The sequence below is a fragment of the Dama dama genome, chromosome 11 (genome assembly GCF_033118175.1).
Source record: "Dama dama isolate Ldn47 chromosome 11, ASM3311817v1, whole genome shotgun sequence".
Classification (NCBI taxonomy): domain Eukaryota; kingdom Metazoa; phylum Chordata; class Mammalia; order Artiodactyla; family Cervidae; genus Dama; species Dama dama.
Genome location: NC_083691.1, coordinates 58,879,330 through 58,889,926, shown reverse-complemented (window position 1 = coordinate 58,889,926; position 10,597 = coordinate 58,879,330). Strand labels below are relative to the sequence as shown.

The following is a 10,597-nucleotide window of genomic DNA, read 5'->3' as shown; positions in this document are numbered from 1 at the left end:
ATATTAAACAGGTCCAGCTCTGGCTCGGGCTATGGAAGAGCAATCAAACTTGCAAAACCACATCAATGATTAGATCCTCCAAACTGTGTTCTGTGATCTTAAATAATTTCCAATAAATTTTCTTGCTGGCTTTTGCTTGTTTGCATTTAGTGTGGACTGAATTCTAACACACTGAAGACCCCTGCTCCATCCCATGGCTTGGGATGGTAGGGACTCTTGAAGGGGTCACACTTGGTGCCTCTGAGAGGTTGAGAAACATCCAGGGAAGGAAAACTCTCGCCAGCTTAAGTTTCATTCAAACTTCCAAACTCAGACTTTTAAACAAAATGCTTTTATTTCTAGTTTTAAATGGAATGTAGTGTTAGGAACTTGCATGGACTCTCGAAAGGCCTTTATATTCTCTGTGTTAATGCTTCCTTTCTGGCCAGAGAAAGCGAGTAGGGAAGATGGGCCAAGACCAGACAGGGCAGACACAGCCCGAGTGCTGTGCAGAGCCCACAGCCTGAACCTGCCCGAAGGGGCGGTCAGTAGTCGTCGTAGTTCACACTGGCTCCGTGCCGGAAGCTGTGGGCACTCCGGGGGCCAATGGCCGCGTCCTCATCGTAGTGGCGCTGGTAGTAATCGTAGTAGTCGTGCCCATTCCGATTTCTGTTCAGCCAATAGCTGATGTCATCCTCAAATTTCTGGAGAAGAGGATGAAAAAGGATGGGATTGAGGACACCATTTCCCAGAGCACATCTTACTGGTGGTGTTTCTCTGGTTCATTCATTGTCATTCAGCAAAGAATGACACCTAACAGAATAACTCCTGCAATAAGGCCCTACTGTACAGCAAAAGGAGGAACTATATTCAATATCCTGTAGTAACTACAAGGGAAAAGAACCCAAAAAAGAACACACACACACACACACACACACACTCACACATATATATATATATATATATGTGCGTGTGTATCTGAAACTAACACAACATTATAAATCAACTGTTGTTGTTCAGTCACTAAGTCATGTCCAACTCCTTGTGACCCTGTGAACTGTAGCATGCCAGGCTTTTCCTGACCTTCACTATCTCCTGGAGCTTGCTCAAATTCATGTCCATTGAGTCAGTGATGTTGTCTAACCATCTCATCCTCTGTTTCCCCTTTCTCCTCCTGCCCTCAATCTTTCCCAGCATCAGGGTCTCTTCCAGTGAGTCATCAGGTGGCCAAAGTATTGGAGCTTCAGCTTCAGCATCAGTCCTTCCAGTGAATATTCTAGGTTGACTTCCTTTAGGATTGACTGGTTTGATCCCCTTGCAGTTCAAGGGACTTTCAAGTGTACTTCAATAAAAGAGTGCTTCTCAACTGTACTTCAATAAAAAATAATAAATAGTACTTAAAAAAATACTTACTCCTAGCTACAGCATCCCTGGGCCAGAGGTCAGTTTTAACCAGCAGGTGAGCACTGCTGAAAGCCTAGTCCCCAAAGGCATATGCACCCCTTCCTTTGAACCCCTACCTGTGAGTTCTGAATATACCCCAGACTTCAGCATTCTTCTCTGTTTTGGTAAAGAAAGCGGACATCTGCCCAATGCAGTAACAAATGGGCCTGCCCCCAGCACTGGGTATCTAGTGTGGCAGACGCTGACCCCCAGTCCTGCCTGGGCTGCTGCACAGGCTGTGGGTTTAGTGAACGGTGGTGAACAGAATCACACTGCAGCCTGGTCTGCATGTCTGGTGATGACTCTCTTACACCTGTAGTGACGCTCAAACAGGTCTGGTGCGCTGACTCAGGCCACAAACACTGACTACGTGGGCACAATTCCACCCTCTTCATCTGCTTGGCCTAAGGCTCTGACCTCCACCGACCTCAGCCGCCCCACCAGTCTCTGCTTTCAAAAGAAGATGGCTTGCTTGACTCACAATACTGCAGTTTGTCACAAAGTGTAGTAGCCTCATTCTTCGGTTTTCCTCATTTTATAATCTTGTTTGAAGTTTTGCTTTAAAATATTTTTTTTTCAAAAACTTAAAAAATATTTTATAAATACAGAAATAATGCACTTACATTTTTTAAAAAAGCATGGTGGAAAAAAAAAAAGCATGGTGGGAGGGAGACAAAGAGAAAGGGGCTATTTCCACTGCCAATTCCTACTGGTGTCTGGACGCATGTCCTTCTAGTCCCATCCGTGCATATGTTAGAAACTTACTGGATCCTCACATTTACTCACACTCAGATAAAACCATACAGATACGGTCAGAGGGTTCCTAGGGAAATCAGACTTCCTCTGAATCTAAGTCCCAGCCTCTCTGGGCTGGGAAGTCTCTGGAATTCTGCTACCAAAATGTGATGGGAGGGAACACACTGGGCACAGCGGGGTGGAAAATTCCAGCCAACACCCTTACACCTGACAGTCACCTGGTCCAGTGCCTGGCAGCTCTGGCTTTGACTTCAGAGCAAATAACAGAACTTCATTCTCTGCCATTTCCCTGCATGCACTCCCACCATCCGGTGGGAATCCAAGCCTCTCCCCCACCCCCCTCAACCTTCATCCCCCCAGGGAGAGCCAGGCCTCTGCCCCCCAACCCTGCCCTGGAGGAAGACAGCCTCCTTTCCCTCCGCTCCACCCCCAAACCCCATGGGAATCCAGGCCTCTGCCCCTCAACCCCCATTCCCTCAGGAAGATCCAGGCTTCTGCCCCTCACCTCCACTCTGCCCTGTGGGAAGCCAGCCCTCAGTCCCACCCTCCCTCAGGGATCCAGGCCTCTACACCGCCCCGCTCTCCCAGGCTCTGCCCCTCCCGCCAAGGGAGCCCGGACACCCACCGCCTCGTCGAAGCCAAGGTATAGGAATTGCTGATACCACTGCTGCACCTCCGGCCTCGAGCGGTCCCACAGCTGCCGCTTGGGCCTCCTAAGGCCGCTCAGGAACTCCTTGGCTCTGCTCTCCTGGACAGCCACTGGGGGCGTAGTGGGAGCAGGGGCTGAAACGAGGGGTCCCCCCACCCCCCACCAAGTACAAAGATGATTTCTTTCCTCACTGGGGTGAATCGCTCTTCCACATCCCCTCCCACCCCGCCTGGCAGGAGATGCTCTATTTGGCACATCATTCCTGCAGGACACGTGTACAGGGTGGGCTCCCTCACCAGGTCCCGCCCTGGGCTCTGGGGTAGCCAGCCCTGCCCTCTGGCCACTGCCATATCACAGGCCTGGGATTGGGGCAGGAACCAAATTCAGCTCCTCCTCTGCAGCCCCTGGCCACACCCAGACCCAGGTCAGCCCTGGACAGGGGCTGGTGCTTCCCTGAGGGCTCTGCTGTCGGGAAGCCACAGTGTATCCAGTGCTGCCCAGTAGGTGTTCACTGTCCGAGTAAACAAGAGCCCTCTGGGCCTGCTTAGGAGTCCAGGGGAGAGAGAGCTGGAACAAGCGGGTCGTGGGCAGGTGAGTCCAGCAGAGGCTGCGGGGACAAGCGGTGCCACCTGGGGCCCCACTGTGTGACCACTGATGATTGGACTGCCTCTTAATAGGGTGACCCTTGCTTTCCCATGGCTTCCCCAACTACCTTCTGTCTTGGGCTCAGTGCTCAAAGGGCCCCACTCCTGCAGATACACTCAGGGAAGCTCTGGGTCCTGGGCTGGCCCTGCTGACCGGCTCTGAGCCCCTGTCCCCTCATCTGTGACACTGGATGGATGGTCTTTGCCTCGAGGTTGGCATGGAGGCCACGCAGGAAAAGGAAGTCAAGTGCCCTTGCATCCTTGCTCATGTGGGTAAATGCCAGCACGTTTGTATTCTCACCACCTGCTCGTCTGGGCATCTCCCTCTGGGCCTGTCACACTGTTTCGCACACAGTAGGTGCTCAATATTTGTTTCTTGGCTTGAGCTGGATAAACACTGAGGGTGTACACAGAGGAGTCCTGATTTTCTTGGTTACTTTCTCTCTGGTATCCCTTCCACAGGTGGCCCTGCCAGAACTCCCATCGGCCTTGGTACCCCTGGGAGATGCCTGCCCAGCCCAGGGAGGGGGCCGGCTGAGGGCCTGGGAGGTCAGGGGTGGACCAGGGCCTCAGGAGAGGCTGGAAGAGCTGGGGAGATGCTGGGAGCCCCTCTCCATACCGAGAGGGGCTGCATGTGCTCAGCAGGTGCGTGTCAGGTGGAGGGGTCACAGCAGACCCCCTGGGAAGTAGCTGCATAAGCACTGGGGCCCCGCAGCAGGGAACAGACTTCAAATTCAACTCCCTGGAGCCCCATTAACTCAGGGAAAAGAATAAGTGGTTAAAAGTTCACCTCAGAAATGTAGTCTTCATTCTAAGGGACAGATAACTTCCTGTTTTCCAGGTGAAGATGCATGTTCCAAGGGAGAATGGTATTCTCAGGACCACAGGATGATGGAACCCATTACAGGGGCCCAGGACTCACCTGCATGGCTCCCAGACTGTTCATGTACCACCACCACTACTTCAGGCATGTTCTTCACAACAGGTGTCAGCAACACAGCGAACGGTCTTTCTGGTTAACCCCCTCCCAAGGGCCACTTGGGTATGGAGGGCGCCCACAGCCCGCTCTGTGCTGCCCCAGGACTAAGGCTGTGTGTGCTCTAGACTCAGGCATGTGCTCTAAAGGGCAGCAGGGTTCTAAAACAGCCTTCGCTGAACACTGCCGCTCTGTTCCTTTTATTTCTGGATCTACACTGACAGCTTTCAGAGAAGCATTAACTGGCAATAATATTTATCTGATGAAATACCGCACTGCATCCCCACAGAACCACCCCTTCTATCTGCTAACCTTTTAAGGAGTAAACACTTTTCATTTTCCAAACACAAGCCTCCAGTGAACACATCAACATCCCCGTTTCTCTGCAACCCAGTGAAGAATGCCCTCTTATCCATGTAGGCTGTATTTACCTTCTCGTTTCCGAAGCAGCAACTTGAGTTTGTTTCCACTTATGCCGCCTAAAGGAATGAAGACAGAAATCATTTCAGGGTTGTATTGCACTCTAAATTTCTCATATGCAAAAATCCACATTGGAAAAAACTCATTTCATGCCCCTATCCTGCTTTGGCAACTTGGTATCCAATGCTTGCTGCATTTCCTATTGTGTAGAAAAGGCCATTCAGGCTGCTGGTTGCTCAAACTGGTGACAAGAGCTATGGTTGAACGGGACACTTGGAGCTACTGGAGACCATCTGAACTATTCCCTAGGAAAAGTAATGTTGTCCTTTGAGCCCTTCTATCATAGCATTCAGGCAGTCACCAGGAGTTAGAGGGAGAATAGATACATGTGTATTGCATGCATGGCTGAGTCACTCTATTGTTCACCTGAAACTGTCACAACATTGTTATCTGGCTATGTGTACATGCGTGTTCAGTTGTTCAGTCGTGAATCTTTGTGACCCCATGGACTGTAGCCTACCTGGCTCCTCTGTCCATGCGATTCTCTAGGTAAGAATACTGGAGTGAGGAGTTGCCATTTCTTCTTTTTTTTTTTTTTTTTTTGCCATTTCTTCCTCCAGGAGATCTTTCCCACCCAGGGATTGAACCCCTGGATCAAATCCTGCATTGGCAGGCTGAAATTTTATCACTGAGCCACCTGGGAAGCCCATATTCTAGTATAAAATTTTTAAAAAAATTAAATAATATTCAGGCAGCTATCTGTCATATGTACCTGCCTGCAGACTTTACTTTTCATGGTACTGAATAGTGTCCCCCCAAATTCATACCACCCAGAACCTCAGCATGAGAACTTATTTGAAAATAAGGTCTGTGCAGATGTAATGAGTTAAGGATCTGGAGGTAACATGATGCTGGGTTTAGGCTGGGCTCTAAATCCAATGACTGATGTCCTTACAAGAAGTGACACCACACAGATGGCAGTCATGAGAAGATGAGGCAGAAGTGGGGTTTCTCCACCACAAGCCAAGGAATGTGCCTCCGTGCTCTCAAAGTTCAGCCCTGTATTGTTATTTGTCCTGACTGTCTTACAATCAGGCATCATTTGTACCATGTACTATCGTTTGTATTCAGATCTAGAAGTGTTTATAACCTGCCCAATCATTTAATAGTAAATGATGAGTTTGATCTCATGGAACGCCCCCTCTGGCCCGTGAGCTGGTTTGAAGACTGTGGAAGCCTCTGGTCTCTGAGTGCTACTTACAGGAATGAGGCTTGTCCTGTGGAGGGGGAACCAGAGGCCCTGGGAGAGAGACCAGCCTTGTAAAGACTGATCAGAGCATCCTTAGGTGTATGAGGCACAGTCTGGCCCAAGGATGGAGATGGTGAGATGGTGGTATCCATCCTTCGGCAGGCCCTATCCTTCCCAACTGTGGACCAATTTGCAACTGCAAAGGTATGGTCTTCTGGGAATAGGAGCCAGAGCTCCAGCCAGACTTTCAGAAGTGTGTGGGGCCCAAAGAAGATTAAGAAACTCTGCTTAAAGAATTTATTATGTAGTTGGGGAGGAAAAAACCACATTTGTAGCCAAAGGTCATGAATTGGCTGCTCACCGCTGAATGTGACCTGCAAGTGTGTTTTCTTAGGTGCCCCGTGTTTACAGATTTAGTATTTGAATGTTTCCAGACCCAGGTCACTTGGCAGACCCCGGGGTCTGTAAATAGCACTTTACCTCTCAAGCCCCCCACAGGTGTTTGAATTTGGGTGTCTCCCACCTGCCTTTAGAATAGGGAGCCAGGTTTGGGGGGAACTCTAAGGATCCCACTGCAAGATGAGAACACAATGGAGCCACCCTCATGTCTTCAGAGGAGGTCTGGTGTCTCTGGGCAGTGGGCTAAGTGGGCAGTGGTCTGAATTCAGAATTATCATCTACACTTCCAGTCAGTCTAGAGAGATGTGGTTGTTTAAAAAGCAGGTACAATTTTAGGCTGCATAAATAAAAGGAGAGCATCTTGAAGAAAGGAAATACTTGTCCTGCCTCTGTTTCGGCTTGTCTCTGATCAGCCCACCTCTTTACTCTTTGGTTCAGGTGCTAACATGTGCGGAGAAGGCAATGGCACCCCACTCCAATACTCTCGCCTGGAAAATCCCATGGACAGAGGAGCCTGGTAGGCTACAGTCCATGGGGTCACTAAGAGTCGGACACGACTGAGTGACTTTACTTTCACTTTTCACTTTCATGCATTGGAGAAGGAGATGGCAACCCACTCCAGTGTTCTTGCCTGGAGAATTCCATGGACAGAGGAGCCTGGTGGGCTACAGTCCATGGGGTCCCAGAAAGTTGGACATGACTGAGCGACTAACACACACACACACAAATGCACACATAGATCTTTAACTAGAGGGAACTTCTGGGAGCAGAGCAATGGATGGCAAAGGTGCCACTGGGCCATAGAATAGGGTGGGCAGCAAGCTGCCAGCACCGGACAGCCACCCAAAGCTGGAGCAAATCACCAGAGAAGCTTCCCATCCAGAGTTGCTAGAGGTATCTGAGCATCAGTTGTGAGTCAGCACTGGGGAGGCTACTACACAGGAGGGTCAGTTAGACAGGGTGGGACCACTTTCAGTCTGTGCTTCCCTCCCAATCTCAAGAGCCAGTGAAGGAATCTACATTTGCCAACATGGACAGGGCACGAATCTGAGCATATTTTAGTATCTTAATACAATGAGTCTCCACCGACTCAGAGTAGCCTGCCGAATTAAGTACCACCCCTCTGTCTGTCTTCTGTAAGAGCACTTTAATACTGATGAATTGAAACAGACATTGGAAAAGTGAAAAGTGTTAGTCCCTCAGTTGTCCCCGACTCTGTGACCCTTTGGACTGGAGCTTGCCAGGCTCCTCTGTCCGTGGAATTCTCCAGGCAAGAATGCTGGAATGGGTTGCCATGCTCTCCTCCAGGGGATCTTCCCAACCCAGCAAATGAACCCGGCTCTTCTGTATTGCAGGCAGATTCTTTACTATCTGAGTGGCATTTGCACTGAAGCTGCAATTTCTCCCAGCAAATGTGTGTCATTACTACCTCAGAATGGTGAGCCCCATCAGATTCAGCTACACAACTGAAAAGGGTGAACAAGTCCTAACATGATAAATATTAGCAATGCCATGGTGCCAATTACTACCCGCTGAACTGTAAATATCAATGCGTGAACATGGATACCACACTAACTTTATTTGAAGAAAGGAATAAAGAACAAATGAGCTGCAGTGGGGTTTGTCTTGTAGCATCATGAATTTCTACCCCAACATCACTGTTCACCATTTCCAGACTATGCTCAAACGCACTCCTGAGTTGATCAAGTCAAGCTCCCTGGCATTCGATCTCCCAGAGTTTGGAATTTCAAGATGCCCCCTTTGAAGCTCTTGATAAACTGGTCAAGAAAGGGCTATGGTCCCTTTCTCCATTAAATTCTTTGGGGTGTCATAAAATCACCTTGGGGACTTTACATGAAGATTTTCATTTGGTGTCATAAGAACTTTTACATTCCAGCTCAATGATTATAATATTTTAACCAACTCCTATCACTGCAGTCTTGGTACAAATGAAATAAAATACAAGTCCTGAAAAGAATAGGTTTCTAGCTGATGTCCGCTTGCTGTATTCAGATGTGGTTCTTAAAATGGGAGGAACAAGCAGGAGGTGATAAATCAGGTGATGGGGAGTGATTGACTGGCCTCCCCTGTGGTCCTAAATTAGAAGAGCCATCACCCCAGCCCCTCAGTTGTGCTAATGTCCCCCAGGGCTCCCCCGCCCCATGTTTGCTGTTCCCCACTTGTGCTGACCACCCGAAACACAGATGTTCAGCAACCAAGGGGGTCCTGCCTTTCCACCCACATTGCTTGGCTGCTTTGTGGTGCGAGAAACTTCAGTCTCAGGTTCTTGAGCAGGTCACCCTCCCACCTTCCAGACCCTGCGTCTTCCCAGTTGACCTGGGGTCACCACCCCACCTCTCATACCCGCAAAGGCACCCCTGCCTGCAGGAGGCCACTCCTGAGCCATAAAAGCTGGCAAGAGAGAAGATAGCACTCAAGGTGAAATCTCCCTAAGGTGGGCTCTCTGGGCTCCCAGGGTTCACAAGACCGCACCCCACCCACTTCATCTCCAGCCTGTGTGTGAATGCGCGCATTTTCTAGGGAAGGAACTGGGATTTCCAACCCATTCAAGAGGGCCCCCAAGAAGTAGAGAAGTTGAAGGATTTCTCCTTACAGGGCTTTTCCCCAGCGAGGTGAGGGCCTGCTCCTGCTCTCGCAGATTTTCAGGACTGGAACTTAACTGAGCCGAGGCGCCGGGAAGGGAACCCCTGGAAGGGACCCTGGGGATGAAGGCCTTTTGACTCCTCTGAGTTCTGGGTGCCACCTGCCTACATCGCCCACTGCACCCTGCCCCTCGCGTTCTGTCCAAGGCTCCTCCGCATCTTTTCCCAAGGTTGCTGCAGAGACCTGAGACCCTGCCCTTGACCCTGAACTCTGCCACTTCCCACCGCGCAAGGGCAGAACCCAAGACCGCTTTCAACTCTTGGCCCTTGCCAGGGCTCGGGATGCGCGCCTTGGTCTCCGCGCGCTCCTCTCGGCGTTAGCGCCGTGGGCTCGCCCCCTTACCTGGGCCCACGCATAGCAGCAGCAGCAGCGCCAGTGCGGTCATGACCAGGAAGGCAGGCCGCGCGGAGGAGGTGGCCATGGTTGCAGCGGATGCGCGGTAGAGAGATGCGCGCGCCTTGGCCACTGCGCGGGAAGGATAAGGAAGGCGCTTGTTTTGGAGGACGCGGCGCCGGCGGACTGCGCGCTGGAAAGCTGCGCTCGAGGGTACTGGACGCGCGGGCGGTCCCCGAGTCCGGGCCGGGGCGGGACCCGGGAGGCGGGCGCTGTGCTGGCGGGCCGCGGGCCAACCGTCCGTGCCAAGTCTCCGCGCCCCTCTCTCCGGCCGCAGCTCCTCCGAGGCCGCGGGGCTGCCGGCGCCTGGGCCGCCAAAGATCGCGGACGAAGGGCAAGAGAGGTTCGGCTGCCCCGGGAGGGGCCGCGTCATCCAGTGGGGGAAGGGCAGGGTGCTTTGAGGGTCCCCGCGCAGGCCTCGTGATCTCGCCAATACCGGCCCTCCAGACCACAGTCCCCTCCCCTGCGCACCGCGCGCCCTGGCCCCCACCAGCCCGCTCCCTCCCTCCCGCGCAGGCCTTCGGAATGTCCTGGCTTTCCCTCGCAGCTCTAAAGATGCCTTTGGCAACTCTGTGCTTCGTGCTGTTTAAGTCTTCACGCTCTGGGCTCAGAGCTGCATTCCAGGAAAACATCTAGCTCCAGAGACTCCAACAGACGAACCTTTCAGTAATCAGGAGAGGGTGAGCCCCGCAAGTGTTCACACGTCTCCATCTTGTGCCCCATGGACGCACACTACAGGGGCACCCGGTATCCGCGAGAGGACAAGGGAACTGAAACCGGTCTCCACCCTCCACCCCCGCCCCGTCCCGGACCTGTGCACACACGAGGACCCCCGCGGGCGGCGCGGCTTCTGGGAACTAACCCCTCTAGGCCCATCTACACTGTGGCCACCTCTCCTTTAACACCTTCACACCCTGTACTTGTACCAATGGCTCACCAGGTAAAGAATCCGACTGCCAATGCAGAAGAGATGCGGATTCGATCTTTAGGTTGGGAAGATCCCCTGGATAAGGAAATGGCAACTG

The 10,597-nt window shown here is 51.7% G+C and overlaps 1 protein-coding gene across 2 annotated transcripts; it reads right to left on the bottom strand.

Moving 5' to 3' along the window:
• Positions 1-312: 312 nt before the first annotated feature.
• On the bottom strand, positions 313-9,960 carry ECRG4 (ECRG4 augurin precursor). Of its 2 annotated transcripts, none has more exons than XM_061155335.1 (4): positions 9,522-9,960; positions 4,879-4,926; positions 2,804-2,961; positions 313-683 (listed from the first exon to the last, which is right to left on the bottom strand). In XM_061155335.1, the coding sequence occupies exons 1-4, from the start codon at positions 9,943-9,945 to the stop codon at positions 525-527; spliced, it is 789 nt and encodes a 262-aa protein (XP_061011318.1). In that variant the 5' UTR covers positions 9,946-9,960; the 3' UTR covers positions 313-524. The 2 variants fall into 2 exon arrangements, with proteins under 2 accessions (XP_061011318.1, XP_061011319.1); XM_061155336.1 differs by having other exon boundaries at positions 2,804-2,937.
• Positions 9,961-10,597: the final 637 nt, after the last annotated feature.

Coding starts and splice junctions, on each gene's coding strand:
- ECRG4 (XM_061155335.1), bottom strand. CDS start 9,945: ATGACGCGGCCCCTCCCGGGGCAGCCGAACCTCTCTTGCCCTTCGTCC. Junction 2,962..4,878: donor GCTGCTTCGGAAACGAGAAG/GTAAATACAGCC, acceptor CCCTCGTTTCAG/CCCCTGCTCCCACTACGCCC. Junction 684..2,803: donor ACCTTGGCTTCGACGAGGCG/GTGGGTGTCCGG, acceptor CCTCTTCTCCAG/AAATTTGAGGATGACATCAG.